The sequence below is a fragment of the Lineus longissimus genome, chromosome 1 (assembly GCF_910592395.1).
Source record: "Lineus longissimus chromosome 1, tnLinLong1.2, whole genome shotgun sequence".
NCBI lineage: Eukaryota > Metazoa > Nemertea > Pilidiophora > Heteronemertea > Lineidae > Lineus > Lineus longissimus.
Window position 1 is genome coordinate 21,368,372 of NC_088308.1, and position 24,770 is coordinate 21,393,141.

At 39.5% G+C, this 24,770-nt stretch overlaps 2 protein-coding genes across 2 annotated transcripts; one reads left to right on the forward strand and one right to left on the reverse strand.

Moving 5' to 3' along the window:
• Positions 1-834: 834 nt before the first annotated feature.
• LOC135491847 (G-protein coupled receptor Mth2-like) lies at positions 835-6,785 on the forward strand. The gene is made up of 2 exons (XM_064777897.1): positions 835-1,206; positions 1,426-6,785. The coding sequence occupies exon 2, from the start codon at positions 1,550-1,552 to the stop codon at positions 3,737-3,739; it is 2,190 nt and encodes a 729-aa protein (XP_064633967.1). The 5' UTR covers positions 835-1,206; positions 1,426-1,549; the 3' UTR covers positions 3,740-6,785.
• A 1,993-nt stretch (positions 6,786-8,778) lies between these two features.
• LOC135491863 (lysosomal alpha-mannosidase-like) lies at positions 8,779-24,686 on the reverse strand. Its single transcript, XM_064777898.1, has 25 exons — positions 24,463-24,686; positions 24,107-24,209; positions 23,598-23,771; positions 23,250-23,443; positions 22,795-22,900; positions 22,476-22,573; positions 22,071-22,142; positions 21,781-21,897; positions 21,239-21,442; positions 18,898-18,970; positions 18,466-18,505; positions 18,156-18,225; positions 17,749-17,868; positions 17,439-17,555; positions 16,780-16,912; positions 16,334-16,434; positions 15,905-16,126; positions 15,425-15,543; positions 14,924-15,025; positions 14,521-14,608; positions 13,964-14,147; positions 13,468-13,610; positions 13,137-13,286; positions 12,712-12,820; positions 8,779-12,430 (listed from the first exon to the last, which is right to left on the reverse strand). The coding sequence occupies exons 1-25, from the start codon at positions 24,568-24,570 to the stop codon at positions 12,318-12,320; spliced, it is 3,060 nt and encodes a 1,019-aa protein (XP_064633968.1). The 5' UTR covers positions 24,571-24,686; the 3' UTR covers positions 8,779-12,317.
• Positions 24,687-24,770: the final 84 nt, after the last annotated feature.

A 24,770-nucleotide genomic window follows, 5' to 3' on the forward strand; every position in this document is an offset into this window, starting at 1 on the left:
GAAGTAAAAACGGTCTGAAGGACGTTTTAAGGGAATTCAATTAAAACCCCTATCTTCGAATATCGCGGTTCGATCTTGAAGCACGTACTAACTGTATTACAAGAGGGCAATTACTATCATTTAACGGCAGATTATTGGAACATTTTTGTTGATATTGTGAATACCTCGCCATATCTTTATTTGTGAATGAAAACACGAACAAAAGATGCTGTCTACTTTGTAACCACACAACAGGACCTTTTGCTTCTTGACGATGTAACTACATGTAAGCGGACAAAACCTTGACGTCATACAAAGAATACCGACGCAGATTCTACATACAGCCTGACTGTTGTACAGGAATAATGAAAACACTCTTTCCACCAAGTCGACTTATGGCAATCACTGATAGTCATTGAACAGATTGTTCTGTCGGGAAATCTCCTGAATCGCATTCCGATCGCCTTCTGATCCATTATTTGACCTTTGTCATTTTGTCTTTCTTCCCCTCCGCCTGCCGCACTTGAGGGCAGATTACGTCCTCTGACATGCCGGCACATCACCTCAGATTTATTACTACATATTTTTCTGACGCCGGTAAATAAAACCCATTATTTAGATGGCCTATGCCGTTATCAGGATCAGCAACTTCTCGAAATCGCGCATCTTGTGGTGACGTTAAGAAGCGCGTGCCCGCGGGATTTGGTTAAGTGTTCGCAAAGCAGCTCGGGAGTCGCGTGCCAGTGACGCCCTCCAATCAGCGCAGGTGAGGCGAGGAAAAGTCTAATTCGATTTGAGATGTTAATGGAATTTATCTCGGAACTCGCTCTCATTTGAGTAGTCAGATCAGACGGACTGGTGTTACATACCTTATTCTTCTAAGTGGTTGGCTAATACTTTGGAATTAACCTGCGATAGTTACACGACGGGATCTTAAGGAAAGCACGAGCGAAACTGAGTCAGTTTCCCAAGGAGGTGGTGCGCGATACTAGGCCAAGATAGCGCTTCCTAGAACAGGTGCGTGGTTTTGTTTATCGTCAAATTATTTGTTTAACAGATGCCATAGCAAGTGCATCGTGGAGCATCGCCTTGCTAAGGATGGAGAAAAATCAGTAGCTCACCGAGGAACAATTACCAATTTGCGCTAACGAGAACGGGCTATTGGACAATTCAATCATCAGGAGACAGTTCACGTCGGATATTTCCCCAAGAGTGCGTTTAGGGAAGGTACGAACATCATGTTGTAGATGGACACATAAGATAGAATCGTGCCAGTTTCATTGACCTGGTACGTGTTATACGTGCACTGGCAATTTAAATTTCAATGACGCTTGTCAGTTTTACTCAGTGTTTGATAACCCGATTCAATATAATTGGATTTATAAGCGCAGATTATAAATACTCTGACTTCGAAAATATTTCGTTCCTGTTTTGATTTATTTTCAGTTGCTAGTCAATGGTTTGGAACGGATTAATAAAATATCTTAATAACTCGTCACTAGAATTAGTGGATAGAATACCGAGGAGGAGGTACATTTCTTCATACGACTGAATTCAATTTCTTGGAGTAATGGGCAAAATGAGAGGGAAAACGCTTTTGTTTGTCTTGGGACTCGCTTTCCTCCTCCACCCAGGAAGGGGCCAGGAAGAGGAAGGAGAAGAAGGAGAAGTTGAATATGAGTGTAAGGAAAGGGTCTCATGCAAATACATGAGGGACACATACTGGGCAACCTACGTGAGGAGAAACTGTTTCTGTGATACGTTATGTGCACTCTATGGCGACTGCTGCTTTGATTACCAATCACAAGCAATTTTGGAACCATTGGACAAAAAATCGTTCGAGTGTATGGCAGGGTATTACTTCTTTCCTGTTGATCTGATTACTAAATGTCCTTCGGAATGGACGGGGAAGGACACGAAGGAAAAATGTGAGGGAGACAGCTTTGGCGAATATTTTCTGCAGTGGCCTGTAACTGGTGAAAATACTGGACTATCTTATAAAAATATCTACTGCGCGATTTGCAATGGTAATACTAACTTTACGTATTGGATATCTGAACTTTTGTCAGACGTTGCGTTTCGTAAAGGCGAGGAAAAAGATGCTGAGAAGGCTGTTAATTTGAGGAAGGATCTATCATCGGACCAATTCGCTGTAAGATTCCGTGACCCTGCTGATCGATCGAGACTTTGCAAACCTGCTATTTCAGAATGTAGCAGGGACTGGCAAGTTAAAAGGTTTGCGGACGAATGTGAAAATGGAAAATCGTCGTTTGTTTATGTTGGTAAGAAAGTTTATAAGAACAGTGCATGTGCCCACTGTAATGGCGAGCCGGCCAATGCCTGGGACTGCAACGGACCTGAAAGGTACATGACCCAGGATGGGATGCGTACAATGTATCCTTACTCCATTCTTATGGACTTGAACAGCTTCACGTGTTCCTTTAACGAATTTGAGGTCGGGCGGATAAAACGCCAGGTTAATGTACCGTTGACCAAAAGATGTCCTGATGGCTCTGTTTATGACCAGTTGGCCCAGACTTGTTGGCCAATTGCCTGCCGCGGGAAGCTTCTCTATCGTAATGGACAGTGCGTCAGGCTTTACGTGTCCTCAGACAACGACATGGCTTCACCATACTCACGCGAAAAACCCTCAACGGAAACAGAGTGCACTTTCGTCAGACTCAACACAACTGCGTACGAGATATTCGACAATGGAACATTGTTTGTACATTCTCATAAGCAGTGGTATGACAAGGAACGGTACGAAAAGGAAGGCGACTCTATTATTCTCTGTACAAACTTTACGGCAGACTACACGGTAAATCGCGTCGTATCAAAATCAAAGATGGACAAATTCGACTATGTCCAAAGCGTACTGTCTCTGGTAGGTGTAATATTGTCTCTGATTGCCCTTGCAGCCCACTTTCTTGTGTACATGTCATTCGCACCTTTGCGAAATACCCCGGGAAAGAACATAATGTCTCTCGTAGCTGCCCTGTTCTTCGCCCAGCTTGCCTTCGTCGTCGCCCCGTACGGGAGCCAGATCCGCACATGTTGCGAAATCATCGCAATCTTAATGCACTATTGCTTCCTGTCATCTTTCTTCTGGATGAATGTAATGGCATTCGATATCTGGTCTACCTTCACCAAGGAGGGAACGAGGGATGACAACAATAAGCAGTTTGCGTACTACTCCTTGTACGCCTGGCTTGGACCTGCCGCCGTGGTCGGACTTGCTCTAGTCGTCGATGTTGCTGCCCCGGAGACCCTCTACCGACCAATGTACGGTATCAACCTGTGCTGGATCAACAGCAGGCCAGGCCTCCTAATCTTCTTCGGAGTCCCGTTGTTCCTATTACTCATCGTTAACTCGGTCTTCTTCGTATTGACCGTGACAGCAATTCATCAAGTTTGCGAAGCATCGAAAATGGCTACTCAGAAAACCCAGAAACGCCGATTCGTCCTTTACGTAAAGTTAGCGCTAATTATGGGACTTACATGGATCTTTGGCTTTCTTGCATCACTCACTGACGTAAAGGAGCTTTGGTATGTATTCACCATATTGAACAGTCTACAGGGTGTTTTCATTTTCTTTGGGTTTGTCTTCACGAGGAAGGTATACCGTCTCGTCAAGGAGAAGACGTCCACTGCGACCGCGCAGAGACGACTATCTTCGGACATCACGAAAAGCACTTACACCTCTACGAATGCCGGTACACACCGTAACTCCAGCGTCAAAAGGTCAGGAGAGAAGGTGTAGAACTATTGGTCGTTGTAAGTGTATTGATAGTACGGGTGTGATACATTTTTTTCTATTTTGTTTGGAAAAGTATTTCAAACACGTTCAAAAATGATTTTATTGCAAGAACACATGACTCATAATCCTTGTTGGCCGAATTAGGAGTCCTGTTTGGTCTTTGAAGGCCTTTATCGGCTGAACATATTGATGAGCTGAAAGTCAACCAGTTCAAATTCTTTAAAAAAATTGGTTACAGTTACTAAGAATGTATTTGAGGAATAGGCATGCTGGTCATTTTTTTATATTTGAACAGAACGACGAAGCAATATCAATGGTACTTCCTGTGCCAAACACGGGTCGGTGCAGGTAATCTGGGTGTTTTTCTAGATTGCCCATAGCTTCCGAAATAAATGAAAGTGCAATTGGATGTGCTTATATTTTCGTGATAACGATCTGCAAATTCTAGCAGATACTATTTAGCAAAAGGTAGTGAGTGATATATTCTTAAACCCTTCATGTTCTCAAGGCGGGAAAGGGTTACATCTTAAGCTATCGTGAGGTGCAGGAATATAACGGACAATGATAAATTTGATATTTGTAAATAGGGAGATGATTTGTTGATGCGTTAAACTGTTAGAAAATGTGATATTTAACAGATGATGCGTTATTGATTTAGAATATCCTGCTTACCGACGTAAGAAAAAAAATTAAGTATAGCAAAAAATATAGGTACGAGCATGAATCTGTATTCATATGTCTTGCTTTAATATAGTCTTAGCAGATGGTATCGCATAATACTAAAATAAGATTTCAATGTCATCAATATTAACGAATATCTGTCAAGTGTACTGAATCTGAACTCCAGCTATACACTGTGAAACATGTTTGCATATAGAAATACACGGCGTAATCTTGATACATACTTATGTTGTCTCGTTGGCAATTGTCTCGTGGTGTATATATTCATGGTATTATGTCATGCTTGTAACCCGTCTCATAGTACATGTACCATCTGAATAGTTCAACGAGCGTGTTTAACGAGCGCAAATCGAATTGAAAGCCCGAGAGAGTGTACCTGCAGTTACTACATTTGATATTTCCCCTGTGGCCGTCGCACAGCAATAAAACCTACTGCAGTGCAAATGCTACATTCATTAACTTTGTAAAAGTCTGTGATAACGTAAATTTTAAACCGTTAAATTTCTGGGACACCCCGTTTTATTCTAATTTTGTAAGAAGAAATACTGCTGCGTTCATTGACGAACAATACGAGAAATTACCCGACCGATGCTTGATCCGTAACTGGACTGTATCAAAGAGGGGGCCATTTGCAAGTATTACGAGCATCAGTGGTTTTGAAATTGATTCAAAGACGTTGTTCTTAGACATGTCAGAGAGTGTTTAAGATGTTAAATACGGGATCACCTCTGCCCGAGACGACAATTATATCAAGGTTGAGAGCATTTGAGCAATATATTAGTCCTTTCCAGATCTCAAACACACGCCTGATCTGAGGTAAACTGGGAACTACATGTACGTTTATCCGCAATTTCACAAACTGCTGTTTAACCAAGATAAAATATGTATGAACTACCACTGTCTCACTTCTGTTGTGTTCGCAGACACTTTACAGATACTGACTTTATCTTTGGAAGCATGGCGAGCCCAGTAGCTCATCATGCGTGAAATTGACAAACAGCTTGCTCGAAGATAACCGAGTATGCTTAAGGTGATGTCAGACATAAACACTTAAAAAAACCAAAAAGATATATCAAGTACATTTATATTTGCGTTTACCTTAGGTAAAATCAATTAACCGTGATCATGCGTAACCGTGCAATGTTATCTGCTATTTAATGCAGAGAAAATATATTGGGCACTAATACTTTGCTAGAAAACAGCAATGCTTTTTATTCATCCTTTTGTAGGGCTGACCTACCAAGCCATGAGATGTGATATACCATGTTATCAAATATGACCACAGTTGATTTTACTCTCGAAATTTAAGTCACTTTTTTTGCTGCGCGGTATCATGGTCACCTGGTGTACTGCACTGAGATGATAAGATCAGCTAAGATAGCTTCGTATTGTTACAGGAGATGTCGTGAGTTAAATTGTAATACTAACTATCAAAAGGCTCGAGGGTTTTATCTTTGGGCAAACATCAGTCACTTCAAATAAGCTCTAAAAGATTGTTTGATGATGTACATGTATTATGAAACCATCACGCTCTGCGAAGGGACAATTTCTATCAATTGTTATTCGGATACGAGTTTTAAAAACCCCCATTATTCTCATAGGGGGCATTCGACTTCTCGAGATGGAACCATGGGAACGATTGTACGCTTTTAATCCAATTTGTTCTGTTTTTATCGCTATACCTCTTAATCCGTCATCGCAAAACAAGGTAGAATTCTCACGAGGTAATTGTCCTTTATTCCTGTTGATCGATAGTGCATTCGTTATCGGGATTCGGGGCAGTTAGAATTCAGTTCTTGCCCATTGTATATCGGCCAAGATGGATGGCTCGGGAAACCTTAAAAAGTGTGGATTCGGAATGCAGCAGATATCAACTCTGGACCGGTTTTCTGGTGTACTCATTGTTTCGGGAACACCTGAAAACAGAGTACTCGTATCTGTCTCTATTGTCCCTATCGTACATTGTAATGTCAAAGTTTATTCAGTCAATATTTTGTTCAAACTGTAATACGTGTACAGAGTGTATACGTCCTATTTAGGTAGTAGCTGTTAAATAATTTAAAGAAGTATGTGATACAGTAAAGGAACGAAGACGTATGTTACGCAATAAACGTTTTTGGTACAGTTGGCAAATAAGCAATAAAGAACATGTGAGAAATTGGGCGAATTGGGCCATTTTAGACCTCTAGCTACTTGCAAGGGCGTCTGCCCAGGTCGCGTCAATCTATTTGCCAGACTTCCTTGCCAGGTACTCCAGTGAATGCTAAATAGTGTGAATATGTCATAGTGATACGATCGATATTGATATGAAAAATGAAACACAGCGTGTAATTAAACGTATTGTATGGGGAGAATATATTATTTGTCTTTCAAATTTTACTTTACTTTTGTTATTTCGTTACATATTTGCTGAGGTGAAACGATACCGTTTGATATAGTGCCAAAATCATCATGCTGCTGCGGCGCTTTCAGGTCACCGTAAAATAGGTGCTCAGTCATCAGTATACGTCTGGTTAACCACATCACGATTCTAAAGGTGAGTCACAGCCGAGTATTGGTTATGAAAGTATTAGAAATAATAGCAATGGTGTTTCTTTTATGAAAATAAACCCACGAACTTTTTCTTTTTTACTTTTTATGCAGAACACCATTCCAATCATGGAGATTGCTTGATGTGGCCGACTGTTTTGTTTCGATATCACTTTCAGAAACCTAGGAATAAAAAGTCGAGGCTAAAGCTGGAGGAAACTGATAACGCGAGAAAAAAGAATAATAATCTTCTAAAAGATGATAGTAGCACATTTCAAATTTCAATCATCATGTGGAATTCTAAACCATTGATAACGTCACTTTACCTGATAATGTTTCTGGCATTTTTTTGCCCTACTAATGAAGTTTAAGAAACTAGGCACATGTGTTTGATGACGGGAAAGTATAACCTGCATGACCTGATCCCTGAGACAGTTAATTTATTTAAGATTTGCTTTATTCGTTGCAAGATTTCCTGTTGAAATCTTCAAAACATCCCCTAATTTGTAACGAAAGTCGGCCGTAAACCCTGCATTTCCCCTCTAAATAGGCAATTTAAAATCATCGAACCTGAACGCTGTTGCTAATAGTGCTCATGTTAAACTTTGGGATATAACTGGATCAAGCCGTATTGACCCTGTCGATTACTGCTAACGTATAGCCTAAGGAGATACCCCGTTTAATTGACCTCGCTTGCGAATGGAAAACACACACTTTTTCTTTTGACGTCCACGGCAGCTACTCAGAGCTGCGACCGTGGTCAGCCGTGACACGGGCGATATCAGGATGGACGAAGTCCGTGTCAGTTACGTATGGTAAGATCAAACTACATCCTGTTGTAACGCCATTCTCGTACAGTGCGAAATCTCAACTCAACGACCCCTGTCAAAAATTGATGGTTGGTTGTCCGCATCCCCGGAAATAGTTTGTAAATTTAGGAATTCTAGCTATATCAACCAGGTATATGCTTTCTGTCGCCAAAGAAATAGTTATCAAATTCTGTCGCGTGAAACAAGTTCTCTTGATTAAGATCACTGACGACGTTCAGCAAAGTAGATAACCAAGTTGCGTGCTGAACTGCTATCTTTTAGGGAAAATAAGGAATTTCGCTGCAAATCATCTTTTTATCTTAAAGTCGATTGCTGCATTTAAATTGCTGCATTAATCGTCAACAAATCACTCATTTCCGTGTCAGGGTTCAGTACATCACATTATAATCAAATCACGAAGATTAGGAAGGTCTCATCATCAGTGCCACCTGAAATATCAAGTAATAAGATGATTAAACTTTGCGCATAGCCTTCGGGGTCGCGTGGCCTACTGCTGCGAACCATATCCAGTATTCTGTCCTGAATATGGACAAGATAGCATCGCTACTTTCGTTTCGTTTTATACTTTGTCATTTTGCTCGAAATGGCCAACTGTCCAGCAGTTTATTTCACTTTCCGGGTTTTTATTCCGTAATTAAAAAGTCGTTACATTACACTTCGTTGGGTCTTGCAGCGAAGTAGAGATTAGCCCATCAATGTGACATAATCTCCCGATAATCTGCGTACAATCCAAAATTTAAAAATTTCACCTCGGGTACGGCATCATGTGTATTTGCAACATCAAAGTATTGCATTTTATTGTTTTCTACCTTTCACCGATCTGAGCATATGGAAACACGTCTTCTTCCTCTTCTTCTTCTTCTTCTACTTTCTCAAAAGAGATAAATGTGTGACACCGCAGTTAGGGCAACACAATTGATAGGTTTGTGTTAAGTTGCTCTGGAGACACCGTTTGCACCAAAGGGACTAGAAAGACATTGGCTTTTTGTAATGAATCGAGACAGCTTTATTTGCCTTAGGTACAGCAATGGAAGCGGAAGACCAAAAGCATCGGAAGTTAGCAAATAACATTTCGACTTGCATTTGACAAACCACAGTTAGGTAGCTGAATTAAAATCTTTTGCTCAACTTAATTACCACTGCTAAAAATAAGTGTTGATATAATCTTTCATTTGTGATAATGTGTGATAAGTGTATCTTCAGACGGAGCCTGATATCCATGTTATCAGAGTAAAGGATGCAGTCACGCGCCACGATAAAGCACGGGTGAAGACAGTAACACGGATTGCGATACGGGTGATAGGCGATGTAATTTTATTAAGTCGGCTTCATAAAATCGATGATGGTATAATCGACCGCTGGTAATAACTTGACTTGTGCTGTTCATACGTATTTTGTACATTCTATAACATCAATATGATTGGATGAGAAATGGCTAACGATAACAACATTCTTCTTTAAAACAATACGGGTTACATCAGAAAATATTTTCCTTGGCGCTACATGTAGCTTTAACATTATAATATCATATTCTCTCAATGACATTCTGCCTCTGTTGCTAAGATATATCCTCCTGATATAACCATCCCGAACGCCTCGTAGAAAACTCTACCCAGTAAGATGCGTTGTCAATTCTTGGTATAATGTATTCATCTATTTCTTGTTACTGTCAAATTATCGTTAGTAGACATTCTGTCATAAGTAACAAAACGAGATATTATCGCGTAATAGCCGCCTAAGACATCGCAAAGTGCAAAATGAATATGCTTTGAGTGTGATTTACTGCCGACAACTACTCACGCTACAAACTATCCACTGATCTCAGCAATTATCATGTGCACTCAAGGTACTTGCCTTTCTTTGAGAGTAATTTTCTCTGCATCGCCCGCAGTTCTATCAGCATGTGTTTGTGTGATGTCTTTCAATCAGAATAATTTCAAAGTTTGCACTCTCGTGACAACTGAGTAAATATTGTTGGTCAAGTGATGAAGCCACGCGAAGCCCGAGATATCTCCTGCAGTCTTTTTGCAGGTGCTCTTAAGAAGTATAAAATGTAATTTCTTTCGATGTTGTCACCCTAAATCACAACACTCTTACGTCGTGCTCTCGCGGTGATCCGATTATAATAGCAATTAATTACGGCTCTCAGTGATATAGTATCGTTTTAACCCAAGCAATCAATAGTGAGAATACTCTGCCATCACCAGCGGGTGACAGGCTGTATTATTCCTGCTATTCATAGCTAAAATCGACTTGACAACAATATGGTGAAAATTACAGAGAAATTACTGATTAGGCCTACATATAGAAGATCAATATTGGGTCGAACCTGAGGCCACTTCTCGGACACTCCGTGACCACTCATTGGTCGTAACATATGGTGATGCTGCATACAATGCTACACAAGTCGATATCAACATACTTTAACGGCAACTTTGAAATAACGCGAAGAACCGCAGAAGACACCCTGGCAATACTCCCATGTGACGCTCGAATCAGCACCGCCGTCGGCAGAAGCTCGACATAGTTTCTCGAGTAATGCCGCCTCGTTACTTCAACGGACACAAGGAACAGAAATTGTGACAACAGTGGTTATTTTGCAATTAAACAGAAAAAAGTGGTAGTCAGGTTCTTTTTAAGATAAAGTGACCTAATGAGCCTCTATTAGAGCTTGATTAACTATTTAAAATGTCTGATCCTGAATATTAACACAACAATATCAACTCGTTTTGGGACAACTCCACTAAACCCGACACACCTTGGTCATTTTAGAGGTATGAGGACGGTAAACATTTTGCAAATATGTATATTGAGATGACAATATTGCAACTGCAGTCGTAAAGTAAAATGTCTGTAACAACGAAGCCGCCTGGCTTATTTCAAAGGAAGAATAACTAAACCTGCGTGGTTCTTAAGTTTCCCGTTCTTTTTACGGAAGAATTCAGAAGATAACAAGTTATGAATTTTTAGAGCTGGAAACAAAATTTCAGCAAGGCTCAGCAAAGAAAAGGAACGGCAAACTATCGAAAAACTAGACAATGTAGGTCATAAAGCAAGAGCAAAACGCTGGTCAATCTCGTCGACGAGAGGACATGAAGCGAGCAGCGACCAGACAAAGCAAGTGAAGAAGATGAGAGAGTGTCAACCAAGTATTTTTCTGAAGTATAGTGGCTAATATCAAGGATCAATTTACCCAATTTGGTTATTGCTTTTTACATATAGATAATCAGTAGTTACTCACCATCGATTTCCTTTTTCTTAGTGGCGCTATCCAGAATACTTAGACTTTTGAAAATACTAATAAATTTTGGTTCAAACGACGTAAAGCACATCAAAGAACATGTTGTAAATTAGTAATCAAGGAGGTTGTTTGTGAAATTTGATAATGTTGGAATTATCATTTATTACAAATTATCGTTTGGAAGTTTTAAACGACCTGGTTAAAATCATACGACCGAGGTACATTGTATTTGCTTGTGTGGGAGAAGATGGAATCAGTTGGTACCGCTCCCAAAAATACTTCCATGCATCATACTAAGTCTAAAACAGCTTATATCGTGTCTTATCTAACCTTAGTCGGCATTCCCTCTGTCTGCAGCACCGTAGTCCAACGAGATCATTCCAACGTGAGGATTAGAAAAGGAAGTGGTTTCACTGTGCATACTTTCTCTAACATAAACACTGGGATTACCGCATGGATAGCTAGTATGGTAAAAGAGAAACTGCACTACTGTGTTTCTGAGATAAATGTATAGTATATTATTATGATAGCAGGTTTGCAAAGAAATCCTGCTGTAGTTCATTCGTTTACATGTACATGTATGTATTGTCCATCATAACCAAATTTCAAAGAAATCCGACCAATAGTTTGCGCCCCAGAGCCCAATACATTCTGGACGCCTCATTTGGAGAGGGAACGAATGCAATACTCTTTGATAGTGTTGTACAGTATAAAGCGCTATTGAAGAGCTTAGCCTGCATTTTCAATGCCTCGCCCATCTAGTTTTCGTAGTATGATGATGTTTACTAAAAGCAACGTTGTATCAGTACATAGGGGCAACTTTTCTTCTTTTGCACGTGCGACGCATCCCCTGATATGGAATTCGAAGCGGGCTCAATGACATACTCATTAAGGTCTCCCAGTGGTCTTCACTCAGTCACTTGAGGGAGCGTTTATTGACGGAGAGCGGAGCGATGTCAGAATGTTTTGTGTCAAGAAGATGTACAGCAAAGCACTGCCTCGAGAGGCAAGAGGAGATAAATCGTGGTTCATGGGTAGAAATTACAATCTGCACCTTGAAGCTATGGATACGTTGGGACAAGATTGCAATTTAAAAAGCTGTGCAGTGGGTTTTTTTTGGAGTCATTTGATCCCTGCTGCAACACTGATTGTTTTAGGCCTGATTAAATACGGACATGATTATATTTAAATCATGTTTCTCAACTGGGTCCTTCTCATCACACATGCTTGTCTTGTTTGATGTGGGAAAGATAGTAGTTTAGTGACGTTGCATCAGAAGGGCTGTTCGTTTTTATCATGCTTATCGTTGCATTATGGAAACCTGGAATGTTCTTATTTGCATTGGTGTGAGGGTTATATCAAATTTGTCCTTATATTGTTCAGTCTTGTGAGTGTTTTCCGCGTCACTTGAGCCTAAAAGAAAAAAAATCAAATAATAAGTAAGGTGAAATGAATTAATTTCATTTGGTGACAACGTGACGAAATCATTCATCAGTACTGTTAATTAGCGCTTCCATATTGTACACGGGAGTAACACTAAAAAAGAAGTCCCGGATATTAAATATCTAACGACTTCTACACATTTACTTAAAACATTGAGTACCTTCCGCATTATAGCATTTTTTTGATACAAAAAAATTATGAAAATGTATGATCAAATACGTTGATTTCATACTAATTATGTTGCGACCTACCTGTCGACCTGTTATAACGCCATTTAAGTCGATGCGAATATTCGAGTTTCTGATTAGCACCAAGGGTTAGTTCATCTATAGACTGTATTTCGAACGGTTTAAAAAGTCCCTGAAAACCACAAGTACGTGTACTTCTAAAGGCTGCAGAAATTCATGTTGTAGAACTACATTGAAAAATCACGTCATGTACAAGATATGCCACGTTTTTCGATGTTATATGCTAGCAGAATGCCACCAATTGTTTTATCAAGTGTTTTTATCAAGTGTTTTACAATATTACTTATCATAGTACATTGTACCTGGTGCATACATGTATATACGTCCCAACGAAAACAAGCGTATGCCACCGTTCAGTTCTCTTTCATTCACTCCACCGTATGATTGATCATCGAAATTAAAAAACCGGATCACAAATAAAAAAGTACCTTCAGAGAAAATGTGACGTTCTTGGAAAGTGTTGGGTGCTCGTTCTTCTCATAGAAGTGCTCCAACCTGAGAAGAAAGGTCGTTCCTCTCCACTGCTCTAGGGTAAGAAGATGTACGTTTGGCGGAAGAGACATCTTAAGACCTGAGTACTGAAGAATAAAAAGAAACGCTGTACTCAGGAGAACTGGTTCTTTTTTGTAACACAGCCAGGCCAGAAGCAAGTAGCTTTAGAAAATTCGAAGTACTGAGGTATACAAGGCCGGATGAAGTCAGCATGTTGACAAACCTTTTGTGAGATATTAAAAAGTTCATACAATGTAACATATTTACCGAAGTTTTGTAGTTCGATGACCAGGTCTTATAGCCAGGATTGTCCGAGAATGATGTCAGCGGTGCCATGAACAATCTCTCTCCAAGTTCTCTATGCAGTTGACCCGAGTCCTCGATTGTATCGAGTAAGAGATACATTTTGCCTGTAACAAGGAAAGCAAGAATGAGTAAAGTATCGTGTCGTCATACACAACTTGGGTGTCATTGGGTGTCATTCATTCTTAATCAAAATATTGTTCCATTGGCTTATTTCTAAAATAACTATGAAGAAATGAAGAAATGAATAAGAATACTGATACTCGCTTTCGAAGTTATAAAATTAAGAAAAAGATCAATCGAAAATCTTTACCTTGTCCGAAATTAGAACAATATTGAGTTCATTTCAGCTAAATTAGATGAATTTCGGTAGATCTAATTTTGCAGGAGTTCTCACTCTGTTGACTCCTTATATCTCAGAGAGTGAAGGTCAATTTGGTTTGGGTTCTAAAATGCATACCTCTAACTATCAATCCCTTCCCATCTGACCCCGTCTCATTCAATGCCTCATGCATGCCTCCTTGTTGGGCCTGCATGAAAAGCCGGCGGTGCACCATGATCTCAAGATCACCATCCTTTATACTAGCACCACCTAGTGAACGATCTGTCATCACTGTGAACCGAGCACTTTTGTTTATTTCGTCCTATTAAAAGTAAAAGTACGCATGTGACTGTCTTGTATATCAAAAGGAACTGCAAAGTTTATTACATTTGAATGAGCAGAATAGTTATGAGCAAATGAATAATGTAACCCGTGATCAATATAATGATAATTCTGTTTCAAAGCTTGAAATGCTATATCATATCAAACGAGCAACGTACGTTGCTGATATGGATGACCTGTCTTAATGGTAAGCCTTCCACGGGTAACCTCTGATTTCTCGTGGGGCCAAAGTTGACAAAGAAATGTCAGTTGCAGGAGAGAGTGAGTGAGTGATTGTAAGTTGCCGAGCATGACAGTACATAATCCGCGGGACGATGTAAGGTTCTAGACTGGATCCGTTTTTATCACGTTACCTGAATATAAATACGGCTGTTGACTGGATAGTAGTTACCGGCTACGGGCTCATTTACACCAAGCTTCCAAGTTGGACGGAAATCCCGTCTGTTTTTTGTATTGAAAGAAATGAAAAAGCAATTGAAATATTGCATAACTTACGATCCTGAAGCTAATATGACCTTAGTTAACCCTATTTAAGAGAAAATTTATTAACCGGTGTTGATAAAACACAGACTTGTCGATGTATTCTAGTTTAGGAGTTGATATTTTAAGTCAAAGTATCCCTTGTCGTGTTGGAGGTTGAAGAGACATTATATATCATCATTTTGTAGCTGGTGAATCAACACTTAATCGCTTTCCCGAGAAAAAAAGCGTCACACCACATTTGTTTCTTTCTTAAATTTCCTTCAAAATACTTACATTCTTGTTTGTATCTCTCTACCGTTTGCATCGGTATAAAACGTTTTATTGGACGCGAGACCAGTTGAAAAGTACGCCACAACTTCTTTACCTTGTTTGTCACTGAAAATCAAATTTGATATGATGATATTTATCTCAGGTGAAGTGGATTTCTTTGATTGCAATGCAAAAAGCAATAATTGAATAACAGAATTCATGATGCTACTTAAGAAAGAAGCGGCAGAATGTTGCGGCCTTGGAAGGAAGATTCCGATATACAATTCTAATCTAGCCCCGGGGCGGCGTCAAAGTGTCACAACACCACTGACCGACCGAACTTGTCTTGCAATCTTAATGTGAATCCCGCATTAAAGGAGGAATACTGTCTATGGAGGACTTCGTAAATACAAGCGCAGAGCGAATGATGTAGAAATGGAAAACAGTAGGGTCATCTAAGTCTTTAATTCAGTTGGACAGGCTCGTGTTTATGATCAGTCACTTTCTTAACCGACGAAGACTTACTCAATAGGAATTGGACCAACAGTCCATTCCAATTCTGCGTACTCCTGGTCGTCGTAAAGTCGTACCACCTGAGTAGCCCATGGGGAAAAGGTTTGATGCAACTCCTGGACTAGGTTTCCCTTAAAGTGACCAGTGGAAGATGTTTGAATAATCTATGACGCCGGGGATGAGGAACATAGCATTGGGACTTTATGGCGTTTTCTCATCAAGTTCCGAAGCGTACATCATAAGGCGGAGTTTTACAAACGTCCACGGTTGCAGATCTATGACCCATTTTATATCGTAGTGTTACTTCGCAGTTAAAAGTAGAATGCTGAACCCAGGTCTTGCATAAGTCCAATTTTCGAAGCAAATTTTCCAATGCCGCAATGAGTTAGTTATATGTACCAGTATCTGACTTTACGTGTCTTTATCGGCACTTAATCTTTTTACTATCGATCAGACAAAGCGGCATACCAGCGATATCAAAACGCCACTCACCTGTACAAGTTTGGTGGTCACTTTGGTTGTAATAGCGTTTGGGAATGTCTCCTTTGGACGGAAGATATATGCTCCGGATGGCGGTTTTGGTGGATTGAGGCCTTTGCCTTGGTTGGCTGAGTAGTAACGTATAGACTGCTGGAGTGGGATAGACAGTAACTTGTCCTTGTTGACCATGCGTGTCAACATTCCAGTCACGGGATCCACATCAATAAGGATATGCTAAAACCAACCAAGATATGATTAACTACAAGTTAAATACGAGCTTGATACGTTATAGGAAACGACTGAATTGACTTGGTATTTTTGGTGAAGTTGCAGATTATACTGCCAAATATGAGCTTGTTTGCGTTGTGAAAGGTTGGATTAAAACCGAATGTACTGAAATATGACTTTGTACATGTATATTAACATGATTTTGTTATATACCTGGTTCTGTAAAGTGGTAATTTGTTCTCGGCGTTGATTGCTGCGCATGTTATAGACCGATGGACTGGCGCGAACAACTCTTCGCGTGGCAGAATCTGCATCTGAAGCAAATACGCACGGTTACAATTCACATAGTACTAGCACGGATCCTAATCTACTGGTCGTAGTACGAGTAACCTTATACCTGTCAAAACAATAAGATGAATGGACGTAATCAACTACAAGTACCGGTGACAGTGTAGACACAATCCAAAAGTTCGTCAGGCAAACATTTGAGGACGTCTTGTTCTCCGTATAGGGCAATGTGTCCTGCGTTGAAGAATGACACAGTAGGAAGTCTCACGCTGCTGGTTGGAAGTGGTAAATGCTTAATATCCTAAAGAAGGTTGGCATATCTTCATCAACTACGAGATTTAAAATATATGATATGTAAAAAAATATTAGACCTAGTGTGGTTTTGTTGAAGAAGAATGTGCTGAACCCAAGTGGTTCAAGATGAACTCTCATGACGACTTCCTTCTGTGACTTGCTGCTATTTCTCTCGGGGATAGATCTTGTTCTGTTTTCGATATCTATAACCTGTAGATAGAAACATTTAAGGGCTATAAACTGCTGCATGTACTACCTTCAATAGATTGCTGCTTCTTACATTTGCGATAATCGATTGTATTTAGTATTTTCGAACTTTCCTTTCCAAACTGTCCTTCGCAGTTAGTACGTTGCTACATTGTAACATGGTAAAGTAAAGTCGTTACACATTGAAGTTGTTCTTTCTTATGCATTTTCGAATAGAACAATTCGGGTAATGGCAAGTTTGCACACGAACGGTCAAATAATCTTTCCGGACAAAGCCAGTTGATTGCTGATTTTATTTGAAAACAAATTCTTCGCTGATGGCCAGCGATGCCAGTAGTTCCATCTGTATCAGCATTGGCAACCTAAATGTCAAAACGACACACTACAACTGCAGTTGTCTTCGTTGATAGACAGCAATGACAATAGTTCCATCTGTAGCAACAACGCCAACCTAAACCTCAAAACGACACACTACAGCTGTAGTTGTCTTTCATCATCTATTGTATGAAAATAACCACCGTGTCCATACCTGCGTTTCTATTCGTTCTGCATACGGACCCAGTACATCATATGGACCATCTTCAACCGGTATCCGTGCCCAGTGAATGATCGGCCGGGCAAGAGGATTGTAAATCGTAACAGTGAACTGAAGAAAAGAGAAGATACGATATTCAGCAATCCGATTTAATTGCATCACGTACCAAGACAAAATATTCTGCGGCAGTTATGATCCACAGTTTTAGGTATACACTCTTTGGTCTTGTGATAATTTTCAAGACTCAAGTCGCTTTTTCTTTGACCATATATTGTAATGTGAGATTTAGAGTTGGACAACTTACCTGAGTCCTGGTTTCAGTGAAGTTACACATACTGATATTCAGTAAGTTACAAAAATATTGACGAGGTGGAAACGTGCCTGACTTTGCCATCAACTTTTGGAGAGCATCACTGACCACTTCCTAAAACAGAACAAGAAGTGATAAACACTGCTAACATGTACTGGTTGCCATAGAAGTAGGCCTATCTAGTATCGAGACTTGACTGCAGCAGAGTAACACGATGGACATAGTTAAACTATAAATTGTTTCGTTCCGTCATATCATGCAATCACGATGTATATTAAAACGGCAGCATTCGCAAGTCGTAGTACTAGCCTATATCCGTGCAGTGGTGGCGAGGGAATATGTATCGCAATTACAAGCCCGAAACGCATAACCTGGTACTTAACGAGATGTCCGACTCTCACCTTACATTCAGCTGTCCCATTTGCCAGTCGTAAAGCATAGTCATCCGCAACATTTTGAACTTCAGTTCCACTGTATAACGCAAAAATAAATCGCATTCAATTATTCTTAAGACAAATAACCTATGATCACAATCACAGTCGTGTAGGAAACTGTGTCCCTTTGTATTCGATGCTACATGAATACCAAAACATCGTTATCAATGAAGGATAAACGACACGATCTCGCCGAGCCCCCTGATATTACGTGGTTACATGCCAATATGAGATTACCTACATATTACCAGGACCGTAATTGGGCAGCCGGTCTTACCTGACTGCATCATGATGCTGAGCGGTAGCCATTGCTCGTTCTAAAAAGAGAGAAAAACAGAAACTGTATTTTCTCAATATTACTCCTCCTTCTCAAGGCTCCTTCTCAAGTGAATAGTTGACCCCTGGCTATTGATAGAAAGTGCATGCACAGTACAGTAGACCAGTGACGTGCAGCAACTTAAATGTAGGCCTCGAGGTCATTTAGTGTTTTCATTTGTTTTAGTTGCATACATTAGGTGAAGAAAAGGAGTAACAGGAAGAAAACATGCGTTGATAAGGACGTGGCTGGATAGTGTTACTGTTGTAAAGACATGAAGAGTCGTGTACATCGTAGAATGCGCTTTATTCTTGTTATTTGCAGGATAAAGACAATTAGACTAGATCCCGTTGTTGGATTTCATCCTATAAAAAAGATAATGCATGTACTCACTTAACACTCCCACTTTGATATCACTGTTGTGCTCGACTCCCAACTGTGCCAAAGTATCCAACTGTTTGCAAGCCTATTGGTAGAAGATAAACTTTGTCAAAACAGAATGGTAAATAAAGACAAATCTCTACAATAGAAAATGAAATTAACTGTTTTACTGGTACCATTTAATAAACACTGAACTACTGCAAGTAAATTAATTGATACTGGATTGGCGACTTATATAATTTGGCAAGCAAGAAGAGTATAAAATAGTTTTAGACCGGACCAAACTTATCACATCAAAGCATACCGTCATATTGTTGTAGAATTTCAGGTTTGCTTTGGACAAACTCGTATCAAACTTTTGTTCAGGTAAGTATAAATACACTTAATTTAATATGTATTCACTTCAATTTATTGAATTAATACCAACGGCATAACAATACCATAATAATTAGACCTAAATCAGGGATAAAAAGAGTGGCAATTGATCGAAACATTTGACAGTTATTTATAAACACGCATGAAGTATGATCCGTAGACCAAATATACTACTAGCCGAACAACTCCGCATAGCACATGGATGTGTGTATGCCGTGAGCCGGTGTTCGGACGGTATGCAATGTGCTTCACCGCTGAGTCAAAAAGTATTTTATTCTTCGTATTTACAATCTTTAAAAAAATTTGAAAGACTTTAATAGAATATATCGGTCATGACCAAGACCTGACACGTTAATTTGGATTTTTAAAACTATCATGGATTGTGTAAATTGACGATAACTTAATGCGTACGCTTGCATACGCTTTGCGATATGTACACGAAACATACTACCAGTCGAACAACTATTTAATTCTTCGTAGTTACAGTTATTAAAAATATTCAAATGCTTTTAATAGAATACAACGATCATCAGTAAGACCTGACACGTTAAGTTGGATTTTTAAAACTATCATGGAGTGTGTAAATTGACTATAACTTAATGCGTACGCTTGTATACGCTTTGCGATCTGCACACGAAACATTCTATCAACCGAACTACTATTTAATTCTCCGTAGTTACAGTTGTTAAAAATATTTAAATGCCTTTAATAGAATACATCGATCATCAGTAAGACCTGACACGTTAAGTTGGATTTTTAAATCTATCATGGAGTGTGTTAATTGACGATAACTTAACGCGTACGCTTGCATACGCTTTGCGATCTGTACACGAAACATACTACCAGCCGAAAAACTATTTAATTCTTCGTAGTTACAGTTGTTAAAAATAATTCAATGCCTTAATAGAATACATCGATCATCAGTAAGACCTGACACGTTAAGTTGGATTTTTAAAACTATTATGGAGTATGTAAATTGACGATAACTTAACGCATACGCTGGTATACGCTTTGCGATCTGTACACGAAACATACTACCAGCCGAAAAACTAATAGAATACATCGGTCATGACCAATACCTTACTCGTAACAGGGGACATCTAAAAATATCGTGGAATGTACTATGTGTAGATCGACGATTGCTAAACGCGTACGCTTGGCGATATGTACACGAAACATACTACCAGCCGAACAACTCCGCATAGCTCGTGTTCGGGCTGTTTATAATGTGCGCCGATACTAAGTCGAAAAGTATTTGATTCTTCGTATTTACAGTTGTTAAAAATTTAAAATGCCTTTAATAGAATATATCGATCATCAACAAGACCTGACACTTTAATTTGGACATTCAAAAAAAATCATGTAGTGTGTAAATTGACGATAACTTAACGCGTACGCTTGCATAAGCTTTGCGATCTGTACACGAAACATACTACCAGCCGAAAAACTATTTAATTCTTCGTAGTTACAGTTGTTAAAAATAATTAAATGCCTTTAATAGAATACATCTATCAGCAGTAAGACCTGACACGTTAAGTTGGATTTTTAAAACTATCATGGAGTGTGTAAATTGACGATAACTTAACGCGTACGCTTGCACACGCTTTGCGATCTGTATACACGAAACATACTACCAGCCGAACAACTATTTAATTCTTCGTAGTTACAGTTATTAAAAATATTTAAATGCCTTTAATAGAATACATCGATAATCAGTAAGACCTGCCAGGTTAAGTTGGATTTTTAAAACTATCATGGAGTGTGTAAATTGACGATAACTTAATGCGTACGCTTGCATACGTTCGGCGATCTGTACACGAAACATACTACCAGCCGAACAACTCCGCATAGCTAATGGATTCTTGGACGACATGACCCAGTGTTCGGGCTGTAGGTAATATTTTATATTTTGTGTTGCCAATATTATTTGTCTGATAAAATCGTATGTCTTTATGATGCAATATCCAACACAACCTACCTGTAAAAAACTATTGGTTTGCCTAACATAGTATTTCAACGCCGGTCGACTTGTGAAATAGCCGGTCCAATAGATGTGAGGTCCCGGAGCATATGGAAAAAAGTCATCTGTTTTGGTTGGCCATGTGTAGTTAGCTTGATTGAGGGCATAGAGATAACATGTTGGCGTCGAGTAGAGGAGGTTTATCTTACTTCCCTTTGATTGCTGTAAGACAAAATTTGACTTAACGATATTTTGCGAAATTTTTTGAAATATTTATGTTGCTGTTGAAACCTGCTCATAACATACGTTACATGCAGAGAAGAAGAAGAAGTTTGGTTGAGCCGAGAATATATGCCTCGTCTATCACTTCTTCTTGCAAACTGTCACATCGAAGTTCAGCTGTTTTGGTCACGTGTTATTAAGCTCTATGCACGACACTGTGCCCTAATAGTACATTGTGTGGTTAATGGAGATAAGCACTCGACTGGACGCTACATACATCCTTCGATAAACCAATTTCTATATTTCAAGCTTGCTTTAATAGAATTAGATGGACTTACCCGCGCATTTACATATGTTATCAACTTGTCCATGTTCTTGAAATTTATGTTCGCATTCATATAATTGAAATCATCGCCCATTGTCTGGAGATAGTGATTGGTTGCATACCTCGAAGACTGAAAAATTTGAACAGAATTACGGTCATTCGCATTCGAATGTTTGCTACTTCTAATTCATCGTACATTGCAAGGCCAAGTGACTGAGTGTGTACTTTTAAACCGAAGGATCAGTCCGCACAAGACGAGAGAAAGAGCATGGAAATACAAGTTTTCCAAAAAATTATATTTACCATTTCAGTCATCAAGCTGATGAATTTGTCAACCCTTTCTTTGACATTACCATCGTGCAGTCGATCGTCATCCTGAAATATATACATATATGCGTAAATATAGAAGAACTTAGATTACATGTACCAAGGTTGCGAAGACAAAATATGATGAAGCATACCAGTAGGCCTGTCAAACGGGGATTCCTGGTTCGAATCACCGTGAGACCAACGAGACTAATGATTATTTTGGCATTAAGGATAAAAAGGACAAAGAAGTTGACATTAAGTTCATGTACATCACAGAAGCTGCTAGATGGTACGACCTACTACATTTTATTATGTAACCTATATATCATACATTTCTAGCATGGCTAACCAGCCTTGTTCAACCTTGTCAAATATCGCCATGTCAGCTTTTTGACTTACCATGATGGGTTGGTCTCGTCTCGATGAATCATACGAAAAGCCAGATGGCGAACTGTAGTGTGTAAAGAAGACCCCTGTGAACAGATCCGCTGCTTCACCTGTAAGAAGAGGAAACAACTGATGATCGACCGTAAATATGACAATTGTGCGATTTCAGTAGTCATCACAATACACAGCTATGGTAGTTGAACAGTTACAGCAGTTTTTTGCCACTTGACATCCTTAAATGTTTCAACGTTAAATATACAAGCCCTTCGAGCATCGTAAATAGGATTTGCTGAATGAAAGAGAGGAAGACATAAAATAGTTAGGCACTCACCGAGGTTGTTACTACCCTGCCAAACCATCTCCATAGTTTTTGTTGCTTTTCTATTAACCCTGTCTTGTTCGTCAATCCTTGCAAAGAAAATGCCATCGTAACCCATCTGGAAAGGGGGCATATTTGAAACTGATAAAAGTCTTGCATGTCAGTGTAGGTACAACTTGACCTATTCGAGAAGATAATGACGTAGTTCTACCATCTGCCATCAAGTACTGCACCTTTAACTAATATAATGCCTTGGTTTTACTACGCCACGGTATTCGTTGGTAAAACCCCACAGCCAGGAATAATTGCTGGTTACTAGCAAACTGGCAGCCAAATACACTATACTATGGACAATCATATAGCGTACTCCTGTACAATGTGGTGATGTTGTTCATTTCTTTGGTTAAAACTAACAACAGGTGAGTCCAATATGTTCTACCGATCGTACATAGGCCTTAAATTTATACCTGAGCGAATAGTGAAGCTTGCTCCTTCGAATGTCCAAATGGATCGATTTGCCAGGCGGCTCGTGGCCTGCCGCATTCGCCGAAGTTGTCTTCGAGGAATTTCAGTCCGAGGGTGTGCTGATCAATGATAGCATTGTAATGGGTAGCAGCCTCGTCATTCATACACCAGCCGCCAAGGATGAATTCAAAACGCCCTAAAATACGATGGAAAGACAACGGTTATTGCCATCATGTGAAATAATCTAGAACATCGGTGCGAAACTTTGAAAACCGTAGGAAGCTGAGAAACGTTTGTCAAAAGAAAGTATGAGCGAAAACCGGACGTTTTTATATCTATTTCACACGTACCTTCATTGACCAACTGCTTCACTTGGTGCCGAATGAAATCATTCTGTTCATTCCACCATCGATAGAAGAAGGCTACTTCTACGTAGATGAAACGTCTGCTAGGGTCCTTCATCAACTCCACTATCACACTGTCCAGTATGTACTGCACACCAGCGTTGGCGACCGAGTTCTTGGCTTTGGAGAGAATATGATGAAATGCATTACATATAGTTCCTTATATTCCGGGATCGGCTCTTGATAGCTGTAGTGAATGGATTTCAAGAACGAGTCAAGAACGTCAGACGGAATTTACGTGACATTCTCGAAAGACTAACTATGTAACGAGAATTCAGTGACAGAGCACTTAAAAGTGCACACGGAATCTCGAATTGGTGTAATTGTAGTCAAAAGACAAAATAAGGCTTTTTGAAATTACAATATCGAATAACATGTCAAATCACTAGGGTGATAGTATGAACATTCACCACGAGAGAGGAATAAGGTAACAATATTGAAGATTCGCTACGTACATCCATAGTAATACTGGTCAACAGTCTTCAACCAACCAACATCATCATGAGAATGGGATATAAGATGAATATTAATTAGGCCAGGTTTCCCGAGGTCACAAGCCTAAAATGATAGAAAATATAGTAATACGGAGGGGACATGTATGGAGAAGGAGAAGTGAGAAATGAAGATGCACTGTGGGCCATTGAAAAGATGTTCACAAAAAACAAAGAATAGTGAGATGCATCTGCGGCTGTGCCATGGAGGAACATTGGACACACAAGAGGATCATCATTGTGCGTACGGTAGGTCACGATCACGACGTACACTCACTCCATATCGCAAATGTACGTTTGACTTGTTATATTAGTATTACCTTATATCCACAATGCATAATATCCTTTCCTTCTCTTAAAGGCGTCCTATTGCAGCCCTGGCCGTGTGTTGCGAATGCAAGGATGATCAGGAATGCAAAAAGTAGCATCGTGAGTATTCCTTCAGGATTGGTTACATCGAAGAATACCAATAGTTTTGATACATTTACGTACAAGAAAACGAATATGTGTGTTTTGAGTATATCATGTGATATCGTCTTGTTTATATATATCCTATCCGGGTCAATTTAAAGCCAATGTCATTCGAGTACAAACATTAAATACAAACAAACAATTCAACTGTGCAATG

Coding starts and splice junctions, on each gene's coding strand:
- LOC135491847 (XM_064777897.1), top strand. CDS start 1,550: ATGGGCAAAATGAGAGGGAAAACGCTTTTGTTTGTCTTGGGACTCGCT.
- LOC135491863 (XM_064777898.1), bottom strand. CDS start 24,570: ATGCTACTTTTTGCATTCCTGATCATCCTTGCATTCGCAACACACGGC. Junction 16,913..17,438: donor CAGAACGAATAGAAACGCAG/GTATGGACACGG, acceptor TTCTATCTACAG/GTTATAGATATCGAAAACAG. Junction 12,431..12,711: donor GCGTTATAACAGGTCGACAG/GTAGGTCGCAAC, acceptor TTTTTCTTTTAG/GCTCAAGTGACGCGGAAAAC.